This window comes from Corvus kubaryi, unplaced genomic scaffold, assembly GCF_017639235.1.
Source record: "Corvus kubaryi isolate FWS band 111438036 unplaced genomic scaffold, C.kubaryi_AGA036_p1.0 133, whole genome shotgun sequence".
Lineage (NCBI taxonomy): Eukaryota > Metazoa > Chordata > Aves > Passeriformes > Corvidae > Corvus > Corvus kubaryi.
Window position 1 is genome coordinate 22,505,108 of NW_024580667.1, and position 18,482 is coordinate 22,523,589.

General features: G+C 36.8%; 1 protein-coding gene across 10 annotated transcripts in view; it reads left to right on the plus strand.

Annotated features, from left to right (window-relative positions):
* The window catches only part of ATP11A (ATPase phospholipid transporting 11A), a 122,849-nt gene extending 104,656 nt beyond the window's left edge, over positions 1-18,193 (plus strand). For 5 of the 10 annotated variants that reach the window (XM_042038824.1, XM_042038872.1, XM_042038789.1 and 2 more), the window contains 4 exons: positions 5,066-5,131; positions 5,419-5,522; positions 7,321-7,486; positions 13,978-18,193. In XM_042038824.1, coding sequence (XP_041894758.1) covers positions 5,066-5,131; positions 5,419-5,522; positions 7,321-7,486; positions 13,978-14,235 — 594 coding nt within the window. In that variant the 3' untranslated portion in view covers positions 14,236-18,193. Of the gene's footprint in view, positions 1-5,065; positions 5,132-5,418; positions 5,523-7,320; positions 7,487-8,884; positions 8,974-13,977 lie in introns of all 10 variants that reach the window. The other 5 variants (XM_042038857.1, XM_042038866.1, XM_042038846.1 and 2 more) reach the window with 4 other exon arrangements.
* The last annotated feature ends 289 nt before the right edge of the window (positions 18,194-18,482 follow it).

Consider the following 18,482-nt stretch of genomic DNA (forward strand, 5'->3'; position numbering starts at 1 on the left):
TTCACTGTTCTTTGATTAAACTGTTAAAGAGCAGTAAAATATCACTTCAGCCTATAGTTAGAAATGTTCTTTATAGCTACTCTATAAGTACTTAAAACAAAAGGAACTTTATACAAACTATATGGAGGTATAGGAGGTGTGGTAAAGAACCATGAACTTTAAAAAAGCTTTTTGCTTCCTTGCATTTTGTTATTCTGTTGTATGCTTTTCTGTAACCTACATTTTGTTGCTGACTCTCTGCTACAGAAATTTTTTTACAGTTTATGCTATACTCTGCTTTAATGGCTTTAGAAAATGCCCTCAAAGTGAGAGACAAAATAAACTCTACACAATTTTGTTGCCTATATGCAACATACACATTTGCTGGCAATGCAGTGTTCAGATATCATTAAAAACCTCCTTTGTGACATCTGTCAGGGAAATGAACTTCTTGTTTAAAAGTGTTTTTTCTAAGGACAGAATGAATTTCCACTAGACAGAACTCTGTACTGCAGTCTATCTTTTTCTGGTACCATTATGCTCTCTGTTAGATGTCCAAAATTCTTCATCAACATATATTTATGGTCTTGAAAATTAAAGTTATCATACCTGTGCCAATTTTGTAAACAATTTGTATTGCAAATATTCTGAGTCATTTCCTTTCCGAAATTCTAGTCGTCTTCCATTGCACACATTCAATCTAGTCCTAAGGCTTTAAAGCCAGATTAATGCCTAATTCTCTAATTTCAAATGTTTAAGTCTACATCTAGATACACATGTTAACACTTGAAGATGACGTGTTGCTTGAGGAGACATTCTGAGTCTTGAGTGTCCGTGTTGGAAAATTTATCGTTATTGAAGGATGCATGCCTGTGTTTGTGTATAAAACTTAAGCAATATTGAGCTGCAATTTTAGATTTAAAGGCTTGAAAATGTCAAGTGTTCAGGAGTAGTCAGAGACACTTATGTGAGTTCATACATACATGAATGCACATGGTATTGATGGTTATTTCCCAATTTTAAAATATGCTTATGTCTGGAAAAAGTCAATGAAGAATTTGAAGGTTTGAAAGGTTTGCTATGGCAACAAAATGTTATTATGGAACAGGGAAAAGTAGAAAGCAGTAAAGAACATGAAAGAGTTGACAGTAACACTAATGCCATAAGTGATATGTAATGATACAAATCAGGTTTCAGATTTTTAAAATGGGTGCTGAAGCACAAATTTTGACTTTTTCTTTCCCCCCACAAATGAACTAATCACTATTATCGCAAAACTAGTAGAAAGTGAACAAAGTCAATATCTTTCACATAGAATGATGCCTGTCAGACTAAAATTAACGTACTATTAAGCTTGCTTCCAAACACAGTTCCCCCCAAGATGTTTCTCAGTGCTTAGAAATTAATGTGAAACAGTTTGCTTACTGTAGTGTGATATTACTAGAATAATGGAAAAGTGTACTTCTGATCACTGAGATCTACTTCATAAGTGCCTCCCTTGGTCATTTCTGGTAAGCAAAACTAAGATGTTAAAGATTTATTTCCTATAAATTGTTATTAATTTGCCATACTGCTTTGTGTGTATGGTGTTCTGCTGTTGATAGGACATCATGGTTGGTGTTGCAAAAACATACAGTTAGAAAACCAACTACAGAAAAAAAGGTAAGAAGAAAGGGAGGCACTGTAAAAGTCATTGCAGATGGCAAATGTTATCTTAGTTTACCCATACAATAAAATGTATTTCCTGGGTGATTTTCTTTATTTTAACATTTGATACAGAGTACATTAAATATAATTGTTAATCTGGGTTGAGAGAGACTAAGTTAAAAGGAATAACAGAATGAGAAATACAAAACAACAGGAAGGAAGATAGGTGAGCAGAATGCTGAACTGGAACACAGAAGGTCAACAAATACAGTCACAGGAGGAGGAGGGGAAGTCTTGGATAGGCTGGGAGCAGAACATAGAAAAATACTTGCTAATAAACTAGATGTTAACAAACAGACTTACAAAAGAATGATTCATTGCCTGAAGGCATGAGTAGTATCTTGATATACTCAATGCTAGAAAGACATTGTGAGTTTTTGTAACTCACACCTTTCCATATTGCTTCACTTACCTTCCTCTGTGCCAAAGTAGCAGCTTTATGGATCTTGTCCCTGTGCTATGACCTCACTTTCTGAGTCAATAAGAAAGGGGGATAAGGGATTTGGTTGCAGACCAATGCTTTCCATCTAGCCTAACAAGCAGACAGGGGAAGGTTGTTTCAACTTCTTTATTTCATCTGGCAACTTTTATTGCAAATATGGACAAATCTGTTCAGTATGCAGAAACGTAGACTGACAGTAGGTTCTCTGAGAGGTGCTACATATGGCACGAGAATACTGTAAAATTTAACTGCAACAAGAAAGTTGGTAAACAGCATGATTGGAAGTTCCTGATCCAGATTCCTATCCCTTAACTGCACAGGTTTTTTTAGGGCACAGAAAATATAATGATGGCTTGAGCCTATTACATATCAAAGTAAAAGATCAAAATGCTGAAGGTTTTCTGAATTTCATCTAGTGTTCGATAGACATGGTCACACAGTGAGTAGTTTTAAAATAGTGAAATGATTACTGAGAATAATGAATCTTTTGGCCAGTCATTTGTTTATTTTAAATTCTTTTTTCCATTCCCAGTTGATCTCATTATCTTAGCCTGGCTTCCTACTGACTTATGTCCTGTGGCTGGCTGTGGTCTCCATTCAAAATTTTTCACACAGCAGCATATTTGTGTGATCAACTTCCCACATGGATACCCTGTCATGTACTATTGGGTGAGCTCATACAGAAAAGTCTAGATTGGACATGATCTAGTTCAGCTCCCTGCTCTGTGCAGGGCTAATTAAAATCAATTTGCTGAAGGCTCTGTCTAGTCATTTTCAGGTTTTCAGTATCTCTGAAGATGCAGATTCCATAACTTTCCTGGGCAACCTATTCCAATGTTTTTCTGTCTTCATGGTGAAAAGATTTCTCACAATACCTAAGCAGAATATTTCTTGTTGTTCAAGAGAGGTTTGTTCCAGTTCTTCATCTTTGTAGTTCTTCAGACATTTGTGGGCAGCTGCTAGGTTGTTTCTCAACCTTCTCTTCACTAGACTAAGCACTTCCACCCTTCCTTGCAGAAGAGCTTTAAACACCTTAGTTGCCTGCCACTGATCATTTCCTATTTTTTTCACATCACTCATGAACTGAGGGGTCCAAAACTGAGCACAGTCTTCCAGGTTCAACCTCACCATAGCTGAGTAGATGGGAATAGTAACCTTTCTTCAGTAGCCATGTTCCTCCCCATTCCTGTGCAGTTTCCCTTATGTATAGAGAGAGCACAATACAGGCTTGTATTCAGCCTGGAGTCCTCATAACCCCACTGCAACTTCCTTTTCAGCAGGACCATTGCACAGCCAGTCACTACTCCTCTGCAGGTGTAAATCTTTGCACTTCTCCGTATTTAATTCCATAAGATATCTATTAGCCTGCTTCTCAAATCAGCAGAGGTCCCTCTGGATTGAAACTCTGTCATTCATTAATTCAGCTATTCTCTATTTTTATACCACTTGGTAGTTTGCTCATGATATTCTGTCACCCTCCAGCTACCTGACAGGGATATTCCACAATTTCCAGCCAAGTTGCTGTTGCTCTTCCTAGTGTGGTTCACTGATTACCAGCAGCCAATCACCCATCAAGGACTTTTGAGTTCATAGGTTCCACCAGTTTTCAACTGTGTAGTAGTGCATTTAGCCAGCCCCTGCTTCCTTATTGTCCAAGGTCAAATGCCTTGCTAAATTCAAAATACATCCACTGCTTTTCCTCCTTATGAACAACTCAACCCACACTGTTGCTTGCTCCTTTCCTTCCCAAGTTAAATGCAAGGAGCAGGTTTTGCTTGTGAAGACTAATATTCAGAGTATTGAGTAATTCAGCATTTTCTTTGAAACTTTCCACTAGGTTGTCTTACCACTCCATCAGCAGACTTGCATTTTTCTTTTGAAGCAAGGATACCTGTAAAATATCGTTTTTGTCCCCCTCAACACCCCTCAGTAATCCTAGTTAGAACCGAGTTTTGTCTCTGATTTGTTCCTCTGCTTTATTCTGTTTGCTGCCTGCCCACATTGTCATCACTTAAATGCTCCCATTTTGCCTTTTTGTCCATTCAGTAACATCCTACTTGGCCAACTGGATCTTCTGCTGAAATTCCATTCCTGCATGGAAGTTGTCTCATTCCTGCAGTTATAACTGCAGAAGAGAGTTCATGAGATCTCAAGAGTTCTCTTTCAAAATAATTCTGATCTCTTGGACCCTTCTCTTCCAAGGGTACAATACCCTGAATCAAACACAGTCTCTTCTAAAATACAGTTGCTTACTTTCCCAGCATTTCTCTGGATCCTGAACCTGGTCATTTGGTAGCTGCTGAAGTCCAAGCAATCATCTGTGACAAAGTTCACCACTAGTTCTTACCTGCATCAGCATTAATGGTCATTTCTGTCCACTTGAAAAGCTGAAGTGTTTTTATGTCATTATGCAGATGGGGAGAAAATCAAACACAAGTTGAAAGTGTTTTGTCTTAAAATGTACATAGACATTTTTGTACTTAGATGGTTATAACATTCTTTCTTGTACTGTTGCTTATCTGTATAATATGCTGTTGAACCTCAAGGAATTGTTGGATGCCAAGGACATCCAATAGAGAAGGAAAATCAGAGAAAAGATGATGTCCAAGAAGATTGATGAAATAACTGCAGTTCGTTTTTAAATCTCAGTGATTTGTTATTTGTGCTACCTTTGATTTTTATTGAGAAATATACATTTGAACTTCGGGCTGAGAGCATTGGTTGTGGTGGTCTTCTGTCTGTCTGAAATCTGGGTTTTGTACGCACAGAGCAAGAAACCAGAGCACTTTGCACTGGATAGATCATGTAGAAATTCAGTTTCTGCTTAAGGGTCAGTTCATGATACAAAGCAATATTAAGCTGTAAGATGTTTATTCTGAACAATTCACAACATACTGGACAATATTGCCTATAACTGCTTTGGACCATTTTTTGTAGGTATTTGGAAATTGGACCTTTGGAACAGTGGTGTTTACTGTGCTTGTATTCACGGTTACATTTAAGGTAAGGTATGCTGTATTTTATCCACTAAAACTTTCTTAAAACTTGTTTTTTAATTGTTGCTTATTTATATCAATTTTTTTCTATCACCATGCATTGTTTTATTAGTTTAAATAGTGAGCTTGCTATCTGTGCCTTCTTAACTGTGCTCAAACTTGAAAGATGTGTTTACCTAATTCTATGTAGAATTCTTCCCTATTTTCAAAGGGTATGAATCTATTTCATCTCCTGCTGGGACTTCTTGTTGCATCTAGATAGCAATAACACCATATAATATCTTTTTTTTTCAGCTTGCACTAGATACACACTATTGGACGTGGATAAATCACTTCATGATCTGGGGATCACTGGTATTCTACATTATCTTTTCTCTGCTCTGGGGAGGAATTATTTGGTATGAACCCTAATATTAATTGCATTGCAAAAGTTGTTTCAGAAACATAAAGTTGTTATATTTCACCTTTCTGTCACAGACATAATTAAATTTAGGCTTTTTACAATGCAGAACTCTATTTTAAATACATCATTAATACTAATTGGAGAGTGCTCAGCTCTTCTTTTCATGAATGTCTGCTAAAATCTTTGTAAAGAAGAATCCAAGGAGAATAATATCAGACCTCAGACTACCACTGGGTTTATCTCAGTAGTGCCAGTCAAAAGCAGCGCAAGGGTTGGTTCAAGGAGCAGAGATTGCCTTTCTGAGTCCAAATGTCACAGAATAGGTCATGTCTGTGCAGTTGGTGACTACCCACCTACCTGCTGGGCTTGTCTTGGAAGCTAGCTGTAGCAGTCAAAACCAGAGACAGGGAGTGGAACTCAATATTGAAGTGATGTGGATGTCCAAGAGTCCTGTGTTTGTGCTCATTGTTTTGCCTCCTTGATTAGCAAAGTAGAGTTACTGTAGGTGTCTGAGCACCTACTTGTTCCTGTTGGTAAGAAGCTTTTTAGGAATTAATATAACTCATGTGCATAGCCAATTTAAAGTGTTGGGGGTTTTTTCTATTAAAAATTCTGTGTACTTGAAACTGAAATTTTTGGGAAGGAAATCAAGTTGGAACAAGTTCAGTTCCTTACTGTGCCTGATTGCCATCAGGAGCTGGAAATTTTGTTTCACGCTTGTAGAGCTCTCAGTTATAAGGCCATCTTTATAACTACTGCTGGAGCCATTCTACTTTGTATACACAATATTTTGAGGGACCAGAGAAGGAGGAGGCTAACTATTGCATGGTGATTAAGATGCCATTTAATTTAGAGAAAGGATTTGTATTTCAGCGTCTTTTGCAAATGAGTAGCTACCTTTTAACTCCTTAGATATGTAGCTGCCTCTTCTTTTTCCTAGTAAGATCAGATCTCAATTTCTTCAGCATCAGTTTGCAGAAGTGACATTTTCCCAGACAATGTTTTCCTACCAGCTTTGCTGTGTATTTAGAGATGTGACTCTCTGTATATAACAATGTATTTTAGCTTAGTTACCTTTTTAGAATGCAAATAGTATCAAATTTTGGAAACTGTCAGGAAGCTGCCCTGCTGTTTTTACGCACTGCAGTGTTGCTGCAATCTGTCCCTTCACCTTGGCTCTCAAAGATTATGGCCTCTGGTTCCCAGTACCATACGGTGATGGTGTTTTAATGATTATGCAACTGCATGGGATACAAGGGAGATAGGGAAGTCAAGTTATTGATAGTGTGGTTAGATTACTATGTGGTGAATAGGATGGGGAGCATAACATGAAACCATTAGAGATACTTAGAGGAGCCTGAGAGGTGTGAAAATAGGTGTGGTTAACGAGCCTTAGTCTGAGGATACTACAAAGGAGTGTGCCTTAGGAAAGAGGAGGGAAGTGGTGGGAAGAACACTAAGAAGAAAGGTGGAAAATACCTGGGGCAAGATCAGGGTACATGGAAGAACATAAACAAGTTAAGAATGAAACTCAGTTTATCTTTGCAAGGAAGAAACACTATGGCAGGGAGGGGACAGCATGATATTTCCTGAAGCCTTGAAGACAAAAGAAAGGTAGTTATCTCCAGACAGTGCATGTTTAGCTCTCCTTTTGAGAAAACTGGTATGGATGAACTCCCACAAACTGGGAAGCTGAACCTGAAGTATTTAATCACTGGCATAATTCTTGTATTTAACACTATCAGCCTTTCTTTTGTGAAGTGTAATAATTATTTTATCTTTTTTCCTCCCAGGCCTTTTCTCAATTATCAGAGGATGTATTACGTGTTCATGCAAATGCTGTCCAGTGGTCCTGCATGGCTGGGTATAATTCTACTCATAACTGTCAGCCTTCTTCCAGATGTTCTGAAGAAGGTCTTATGCAGGCAGTTGTGGCCTACAGCAACAGAAAGAATCCAGGTAAATAATCTTTCTCATTGTGAAGTTAGGGTTTTTCTTTTTGTATTACAACCTAGGTCAAGGTCAGAGACAAGATTAGAGGAGAGGTTCCCCATCTGTGTTGTCTGAGCAACATGGTGAAAAATGCTGCCTGTTATTTACATGGTGGCAATTAACCTGAATCCTGGGGCAACGCTTGTGCCTCTGTACTAGCAACCACAGGAAAATCAGCTGATGAGGATGGCGGGAGACAGCTACACGGCTCAACATGATTTCTGATTTGAGGAGATAAGGGCAAGGGGATTGGGATCTCTGTAAGGGTAGATAAGAGGCACTTACATCTGATAACATACTGATGCCTGTTAGAAAAACACATGTATTAAAACTTACTCATATCCTATTAATAATTTTTTCCTCTTTTTAATTTCAACTTACATTTTGCCTGTTCTGTTCCATTATTTCTACATAAATGTGCCTTGCTGTGCCAATGGGAAGAGGATTTTAAAATCTATTTTCTCCTTTCATCTGATCAGCCCAAAAGGAGAAACTGCTGTGTATCTAAGGCTGGAGAGGAAGCCAGGTTCTGTGGGAAGCATTGGTGCTATGCTTGGGACATGAATAGAAAATGTTTCCTGTATTTTAACTCCAGTAAACTTTTATATATCATATATTTTAGAATGTGAAGGGCAGTAGAGGTGTTGAACTTTAAACTTAATATTACTGCCCTTGCTCTTTTCAGCCCGTCAGCTGCCACTGGTAGGTTAAAATAATGAGTTACCAATAACAGAAGGGATTAGGTAGCATTTTGATGTTTTAATTGAGAAGGTACTTTGCATTAAGAGGAAAGGAATAAAGGAACTTTGCTACCAAGGAAGATAAAAATTCCCTGTGGTAAAAAAAAGAATGTAGGGGTGTAATAATGCCTCACTTCAGGAAAGAATAAAGAATATAGTAAGAAAGCATTCCCAGGTAGATCAGTATTTAGTGTTTTTTCATTTTGAGATCATAGATGTCTCTTTGCCATATATATTACTTGTCCAAGGGCATGACCTCAGTATAGATTCTGAATAGTTAATTTAAACGTCTAAAGAGAGAGAATGAGCAAGGGTTAAGGTAAAGAAACAAGCTACTAAAAAAAAAAACCCTAACAAAGTATTGTAGCATTTCTTACAGACATTGTATATTAGTACTGGAAAATGAATCAGTAGTAAAGCAGACTTTGGGCTCAACACTGGCAATATTCATTTTTTAAAATTTAGTAGAAGATCTGTGACTTTTAACCAGTTGTATCGCTTGTGTTTCTTCTTCCCTCTCTTTGTTTCTTCTGTCTTCCAATCCGCTTTGCCTAAATAACTGCTACCTTGCTTTAAACATAAATGATGTGCTCGGTTGCTTCCTACAATCTTCTGGGGAAATCAGACTAGACATCAGTGCCTTTCTGTTGAGCAGTCCACCATCTTTATGCTTTCTCAGACTTCAAGCAGTCTAAGTTTCTAATGGAACAAAAGGTGACTTTTTTCTGCCTTTCTGCATGCTTGGCCATTTCATTCAAAGGACAGTTAAAAAGTTTATAATCAGAAGTTATTTACCATACTCATTATCTCCATTTGTGATTCATATCAACTATATTTTGAGGAATACTTTTTGGTATAGTTTTTTCCTTCTGTGTATCTCAAAGATTGTGTGAATTGTTGTCACAGTCCATCACTGTCACTATCAATATTTGTCACTTTTCTTGCTGCGTTTTACAGAATGTTTCTGCCTCAGGAATCTACGATTCTTATATCCCCATTTTAATCATTGGACTGTCTATAGGTGAATGCATGTTTTGTTTCCATTGTACCAATAAGTAGGATAGTGGCCACACAAACAAGTGATAATTCTGATTAGGCTGATGTTACTAGCATCATACAGAAAATGTGATACTGGAAACTGCTTAAGCAGTCTTTGGAATATATTAATGTATTTTCTCTGCTGCTAGAAAATGCAGCTTTTTTTCTTTTTCCAGCATGCATTTTGAAACTGAGCTTTCCTTATGTTCCCTTTTATGAAATTCTGTGCTCTTTCTAGAAATAAAGCAGCTCAAGATCTGAAAGTTCGTGACATTATTTAATATAAAAGTAGAAGAAATGCTAGTAAATCTTGTTTACCCTACAGTCTGCAAGAAAACTGTTTTTTACTTAATATTCAGAGACTGTTGGTTTCCATTGCAGATTTTATATCTTTATTTCTTAAGTGGTTAAGATAAAAAATATATTTCCTCCTTCTTTCCCTCTCAAGAATATATAGTCAATAAAATTTACTGTAATTATATAAGTCAGAGGGAAAATACAGTTTGTTTCACTATCAAAAATTCTGACTAAAATTGTCTCTTAAGTGCCTTAGGGGATTGGTTTGAACTGAGCTTATAAATAGCTATTTTTAAATGTACTGCGTTCCTAAAAGTTATATTGCTTTCTTTATAATAAATGGGCTTCTGGAACAATTGAAAAGATTAACATAGGACTAGTGACCATTTCCCAGGTTACTAAATTAGTTCTACTTAGGCAATGAGAATGCATAAAGCCTTTGAAGTAGTTCTTCTAAATTTTTCAGTTATTTGAGAGTCACTCCAGTGTGTGGTGAGCGATTGTTTACCATCATTAACATTCAGATGTTTTTAAAGATACCACATATAGTTCTGGAATTTTTTCAGAGAGCTTTTCAGTGATATATATACACATACAGACATATATGTGTATACACATACATGTATGTACATACAAGTATATGTATATATATGTGCATGTATATTGGTATTGATATATATACATATATGATCTGTTGTCTTTCTTGGGCTAAAACATTAATTCTGCAAAAGCTTTGGAGGAATCTGTTGCCTTTTGGTAATTTTGGTGAAAATCTGCTTATTTCTTATACATGTATTCTCTGCAACTCTGGCTTAATGACACGAACTGAATTTTGTGCTTTAACTGGTAATTGTGCAGTTTCTCTTTCTTTATACTTTTAGTAGCAGAAGTTCAGCCGCCTTGTTAGAGAAAATATAAATTCAATTTAAGTTATCCTATTTCCAACTTTATAATTTTTGCTTTGATTGACAGTGTCTCAGCAATGGCAAGTATTTGGTAGCTGAAATACCAGGTGTTTAGTTCCTGACCTGTAAATGACTTCTGTACTTTCATCCCTTTTTAAGAAATATTTTTCTTTTTCTCTGTTTTTGACTGATGATTTTTTACTTCGCTTTCACTCAGTCACAAGCTTGGGCCATCAGCCATGTTATGAGGTCTTTACCCTTTGCCACGCCTGGAGAAACCCAAAGCGGTCTTTTTGCTTGGGGAAGCTTCTCTGGGGATTCATCATTCTTCTGTTCCTCAATGGGCTTAGCTGCTGTTGAACAACTGCACTGGGCGCTCAGAAAATTGGTCACCAGCAAACTGCTGCCTTTGTCACATGTCAGGCTCCTCCTCTGTGGAAAGCAAAGCAATGGATCTTGCTGTTGCAATATTTGAATCCTGTGGACGAAGTTTCCTTGGCAACTCCCTGGCCTTCTCTGCCCACAGTGTAATGACTAAGCTGTAAGTCAGCCTTCATTAGCACTGGCCCCACCAGCTCCCTGTGGGGCACTCCCTTCAGTATGCTGGTTGTTCTGGGGAGTAGTGAAGCAGGATGTCCACTCCTTAATGTAGAATCAATTTGGCCTTGTTGTATCACAGGCTCCTCTCCCATGCAGTGCAGGTTATTCTTAGAGGGGCAGGACACACAGCCCACAGTACTTAGTCAGTTTAGTGCTTTTGGAATAATTTTTTAACAGAGTTTGAAATTGAATTAAAAACACCCTCAAGCGATTAGTCTCAGGATCCAGAAATAGAAACCGTGTTTTACACTGGATAACCTTTCCTTTTTAAATCTATCAAAAAGTCCATCACTTTTACAGGGCTTTGCTATAAGAGTTACCAAATGGTACAATTCATTCACATTTCTTGTATTCAGCAAGAGTCTCACTGTCTTTCCTCATCCTTGCAGAAGAGTATGAGACATAAAACAGTCCTAAATGCACTGGCGAGCAGCGATGGGCCACTTCTTGAAGGAAATCTTTCAGCTTCCGAGCCATAATTAGATCAAAGCTAGGTAACAGTACTGTACGTGTTGCCAATTTGGATTAATTTCTATTTACAAAATTTGTGCTATTTACAAATCAACTGTTTCCTCCAGAGTTTTTGATGTACTTTATCAGTATTAATACAAAATCATTATGTTTTACTTGGAGAGCCTAGTTTTTGCAAGAGATGTTCCATGCCACAGGTAAGATCTTTTTGTCTCAGAAACTTAATCGTATAAAGCAAACCAATAAATCAATGTACCCATATTTATGTCCTGTAAATACATTGTATTATGTATAGGTGTTGTGTGACATTTCTTCTATCAGAACTGCAGTCATTATTGCAGTGGGTACTCACATTACACTACAGTGTCATACAGTCAGAGGTTATTCTTACCCACGAGCAGTTTATCCATCATCTTTCATGTTCTTGAATACGTATATAGACCAAATGCAGATGGTAACATGTGAAGATAATCATAGCAAGTTACTTGTGAATAGGACCTTGGATAGAAGACTGGGGCCGTGCATCTGACAGTGTCTGCCACAGTGCTGTGTTCTGTACAGACTAGGGCATTGCTGTGTCACTGCCTCAGGTCAAGAGAGAAGCATGATAGTTTAGCCAAATGTCTGAGAAAACAGCAGGAGTGGTGAACTAAATTCCCCAAATATTAGGCCAGCAGAACGAAGTTCGCTGCTTTACATCATCTCCTTGCTATGCTATACTGATTAGACGAACAAGTAAGAAGGTACACTCTTTGCTCTGATGATTCCCACCTGGATGCCATGACTGTTCCAGTCCCTTTGTGCTCTCCTGACCCCAAAAGCTGCACATGAGGAATTAAGTGAAGGTGCAAAGTTAGCAGTATGTGAAAAGGACAAATGTCATGTACTCTGTGTGCTGTAGGACTTTAAAGTAGCCCGAAAGTAGCTAAAGTAGCTGACTTGCTTTTAATGACTGTTGGACAAGTAGCAGTGAAAAACCCCAACTTCCTTGACTAGATTCAGGCTTGGTAAAGGTTCTTGCCTTGGAGCCCTGTGTAGAAAAAAGCATTCTATTTTTAGAACTATCTATGGTAACTAAAATGCTTCACTTTCTAGCTGAAAGAATAGGAAAGTTAGTTACCAAACTGTATGACTACTCCATCTTACATTTCCAAAGCACATCTGCTACCCTGTTACCTGACTTTTCTGTATTAATGTTGCTGTTTGGTCTATATGTGTTTAAAAGAACCCAGGCCTCACTGTGGTGAGCGGTTCAGGATAGTTTTGTGACCTTTCCAAGAGTATCTTTTTAAGAGTACTTTCAGATTGCTCTTGGTTATGCAAGAGTAATGTTTCAAGCTTGTGATTGGCATTAAAATGTAATGTTACATTTCAGCCAAAGTTCTATAAGCTACATCATTAATATTTACTTTGTGCTTTTGTCCTTTTGCTCCTGTGTTCTGATTAACAGCAAAGAAGGAAGGAGATGATTAAGAATAGAGGATTAACTGGTTTATATAGCATTCATGGAGAGACTGATGAATAATGTCGCTTTGAACCATGCTTATAATGCATTTATATGTTAGATACCATCACAAAACCTCCACACCTCTATACCTGGAAATTATATGTGCATTTAGTGAGAAGAATTTCATAAACTCATTGGGAAAAGTGCTGTGCTAGTTTTCTTTCAGTTTGTGCACATGGTCCAAGCTCTTGTCATGCAGCCATGATGTTCTGTAGTCCTGAACATTTACTGGGTGGAAGTGCCAATTCTGCCAGAGTGTGGAGCAATTATATGAGAAAGATAAATTTTAATGGGCAATTAGACCAAGATAGTATTGTGATGTACAGTATAAATTGCCTGTGTAGATACTACATGTAACCTAAGCAAGTTCAAAATTCAATACTGCTTAGAACTACAAAGCAAGTTCATTAAATCTCTGGAATGTTCATCTGTTAGCACAAACTGACTGTAAAGAATTTCCTCTCTTTGGAAGTACAGGGCAAAGTACTTGTATCTGTTCTGTCTTAAAATTCCACATAAGAAGTTCAGAGATAAAAAGATGTACCAGGAGAAATTCCAAAATGAAACATAACCTTGATTTAAAACACTTTCATTTGAAAGCAGGCCTCTGTGTCTTTATCCCTTCTCTAAAAAGCCCATTATCAGGTTAGAAATTAAGTGTAAAATCATGCCTGGTTCTGTAGGTCTTAATATAAAACTAACCGTGTTGAAACTGGTTGATTGCAAAACAACATGAGGGGGATTATACTTTCACATGAAACAAATAGCCAGAGTGGTCATCTAGGGAAAGGTATCATTATACCAAGGGGACAGTGGCCCTATGAAAGAAAACAATTATATGCTTTTGGTTCCAAGATCGTCTATTTACTGTGTATTTGTTTCTTTTTTTCCCTTTAACAGAATGCATCGAGGCACTGTCAGGAGCACATCTCAGAATTTACACCTCTTACCTGTCTGAAAAGCCCAAGATACAGGAGCAGTGACTGCAGCAATTCCCCAGCAAGAAGGTCTAATTCTCATTCTAAAAAAGTGATGTTTACGCAGTGGAAAGGCATTGATTATTCAGTACTTCCATCTGTCTTTGGCTATTCAAATAAGCATTGCCATTCCAGTGCAAGCTACCACTACAGTGGGTCAGGTTTGGAAACGTCCATATGACGGAACACCGAGTCAAGCCTTTAAAAACTGTGGTTTTGTTTATTTCTTTTTTCAGGAAACAGACATGTCACAGAAAATATTAAACTAGATGTGGCTTTTGCAGTCTGAGGTATTGTTGAGACAAACAGGATCAAGAGCTAGAAGTATGAACCCTTCCAGGCCAATAGGCCTCTTTTTATGTTTTGAACTATTGGAGCAATGAACAATCTGCACAGTCTGGTACTGTGACATTGGTAGCACTAAAAATTTTCTTCATCCTGTGTCAAGACTTCTGTGCATTTACTACTTCTGTCATCTTTAGTGATTTTCTTTGTTACTTGAAGTGCATAGTTTCAGTCAGATCAACAGTTTTAGTTTTCAGCCAGAAGCAATGATCTCAGTTATCTCAAATGAAAGTCTCCTAAAGCATATTTAACAAATGCTGTTTCTGATTGTCCTCTGTCCTTTTTTCTTTCTTTGCTCTTTCTTTAGAACAAACTGGTGTTTCCTCTGTGCAAATCTGCTTTCAAGAAACACTCTCTAATGTTCACTTCCTTGTAAGTGGCCAAATCAGGGCTATGTATGGTTTTGGTTAGTTTTCCCCTGTAGAAAGATAGGCAAAACAATCCTTGTGTAGAGTATGCACACACAATATGAAGTCAAGTTGGCTGTTATATAGGTAAATATCACCAATGTTGGTATCTACATATAAACTGAATGTAAGCATTTTGCCTAAAACATCTTTGAATTTGTCAAAGATGCACATTACCTGGTGTTCCCACTTCCTATCCCTGTGATTGTAAAATATATATAGCAGAAAGTATTATATATTAAGCTTTTTTTGACACAGTTTGTTGGGTTTTTTCCTTAAAGAAGAAAAGCTGTTTTTCTGGATGAGTATCTTCTACTGTCTTGATTTATCCTCTTAATATTGATTTTTTTTGTGTGTATGCATGTATGGTTAGATACTGGCTAATGGGCTTGGTAGATGTATTACGAAGCACACAACCATTAGCTTTTTGCAAGCAAACCACGAGGTGGCACACAGCTGTTGACTAACAGTTGAACCACAGTTGGGATATAGAAACTAGTTTGACTGCAATGATTCTGTTTGAATTCCCTTAAGAATGACAGCCAACTTGCACTTCTGTTTTCTCTGCTACATTTATGTTACCTTGCAGTAATTCAACTATTAGCTGCATCCTTGTGTTGTTTCTTTAGTCCAGTGTTTTATTTTGGGGTGCAAAAATATCTGAAGGAGTAATCCGATTTCAGTCGATTTCAGCCTGGTGGTTACAACTGGTTAATGGCCATCCTCATTTAATACCTCTGTGAGGACATTAGCTAAAAATTTATTTCAGTGTGAAAACAAAATATTTGTAATCAGACCTGCAGCATTTGTTGGAGACCTGGCCAAGACATTGTTAGTTGTCTTTCATGTGGACAAGGGCGGCAGAGAAAAATTATTTCCCTTTTTGTGTTTTAACAAGAAAAAACAGAGGCAAAATAAGTTTACTTACTACTTTACTTTTTAATAAAAGAAAAATCAACTTACTAGGAAATGTTCCTCACAGTATTCTGAGTAGTTTTTATATTAAACAAACAGTGATTTATTATTAAAATGCCCTGGGTCAAGCAGAGATTGTAAAGTGAGTTATGAAATCTTCAGTATACCAAAGATAACAGAATTTTACGAAGTCTAACAGTGAGCACCACAGATAAAGGTTTTCTATCATTTAACATATAGCACTTTTAAGTTTCAAAGAACGTCCTTATAGCAGTAGCATTTTGAAATACATACACATGTGTGGGTGTGTGTACATGTACTTTCCATTGCAGACTTGAATGTTGGTCAGTTAGAACCGTCCCCTACATAAAACACTGGTGTGTATATTTTTAAGAAGTTAATATGGATATACATTTTATACCAGTAGCAGTGACAAATTTCTTGTGTGTAGTTAACAAATTATTTGTAATGTATTTTTTAGAAATCTTAAAATTGCCTTTGCACTGAAATATTTTTCATACTGTAGCTATTTATAAATCTGTTTTACGCATACATTTGTTAACACACCATTTCTATTTTTTTTAAGTATATGTTTTGAAGGCTTTTTTTATAACTATAAGTTTTGGCCACTTAAATTTAGCTTAGAGTGGAGTCGTGGCTGAATGTTAAAATTCTAATGAATGTCAAATTCGAAATACAGGTCTGTTGCTCTGTGAGTCTCACCCAAGTTATCGATGTTTTGTTGGGATTTGTGGTAGCAGCAATTAGAGCGCTGTACTTGCAGTGCTATATTATAATTGCTAGCTTTTTTTACTCTATTAAGCCTCCTGCTTTTTTACTTTGTGAGTTCTATCTTTTAACCTTAAATAAGGAAATTTTTGCTTGATGTTTTTGAAAATGCTGCATTCCTGTTCTGCCTACTAACAAAGCAGTTAATTGCAAACTTCATGTAGCCCTGCACTTAGGTATTGTTGACAACATTGTTCAGGCTGAAACACCTATATATGTGTTTGAGAAATTTTAGTTAAACCTGGCATTTTTTGGAGGAGAAAGAATGCTTGAATTTAAGTGGAAGTTTCTGCTTTGATTTAGCAATACTTTTACCTTTAAAAGTTGGTGCTGTTTGTTTGTTAAAATAGACTGTTTAATGAAATGAACATAAAACATCAACCTGGCTTCATTTGATGTGTTTTTGCTTCAGTCCATGTTACTATTGCCATGTAAACCTAGTCTACTGCAGCAGGTGTTAACTTGGGAGTTTCATTGCAACATATACAAAGATGAAAAAGTAGAAATTAGATCAAAATGCATAAGAGTGTTTTATTATGGGTGGGACACTGAAAGGAGACAGATTTTTATGTATGAAGAAAAAAGAAGAAAGAGGAAAAGTCTAAAAATCTATGTAACCTTCTAACTTGCCTCATTTAAATTGTTGCAGCTTTAACAGCATAATGTCTCCATAACTGCTTCTATAAATGTCTTGAAACTGGTAAGCGCTAACCAAATGTATGTGAAGACTTAGAAAGTATTTCAAGCTTTTTGGCCACAGAAGCTCATATATTCCTGCAGTGGCTTGTGGCAAAAGATCTTTTTTGTTTTACCATGTACAGTAATTGTTTGTTCAGCCACTCAATGTAAAAGCTTACAGTTTACTTTCTTGCTTGCATTAGCCTGTTTGTCTTCACCCAACTGGCTTGCAAAAATAAGAGGACAAAAATAGCTTAATTGAGGAACTGCACTACTTTTCTTTTGGAAGCCAGTGGGATCATTGTGCTCATGCTACTGTCTCTGTTAAAAAAGCTTTAATGGAAATTTGTGAAAGTATTACAAAAGTGAAAACATACATGATTCTACTTTGCAGAATAATCAAAAAATCAGTTTATATAGCTTTAATTTTTTACCTTATGAAAATTCACAGGATTTCAATCTGCATTGTCTCGGACATAAATTCTGTGCTATGTACACTTTGCATTTTAGATGTTCTTTCATGATCTAATGTAAAGTAGAATCTGTGAAAGCTGCTGTATGGGAATGGGGGTAGTTATCTGTGCTTTAAACATTAAAGATGTCTGTAGTCATCAGCACCAAATACTGACACTTATTTTTTAATTGAACAATTTTAGGTGCATTTATTTGAAAATAAATCAGCCTTCAAATCTAATGTTCAGATTATCCTATACTACTTCATTTACTTGATTTGAAGAGTCAGTGTGTGAATACATTACTTGTAAAGTTCTTTTCAGTGCTATTTTTAACTTTTATTTCTGTAGACAACCAAATATACCTTGTTTATATTCAGCCATATTTTGGATCCTTATGTAGAATATATAAGCAGGAGATACAAATCTGCTTGCAATAAATAGAAACATTCAAGACTGGTTTAAGTTTGCTCACAAGTAATTACAATAATTCGAGTATGAATATGAGATGGTTTCATATTAGTCTGTAATAAAATATAAGTATATAACTAAACAGAATGAGTGTTTGATTCTGTTGTTGAATATGTTTGTAGTCATGCTCATTTCTCATACTGCAGAGGGTCCAGCAGAGCACCACAAAAATGATTAAGGGGACTTGGAGCATCTCTCTTATGAGAGACTGCAGGAGCTGGGCGTGCTTAGTCTAGAGAAGTGAGAGGAGATCTCATCAACACATATAAATATCTCAAAGGTGGGTGCCAAGAGGATGGTGCCAGGCTCTTTTCGGCATTGCCCAGTGACAGGACAAGGAGCAGTGGCCATTAACTAAAACACAAAAAAGT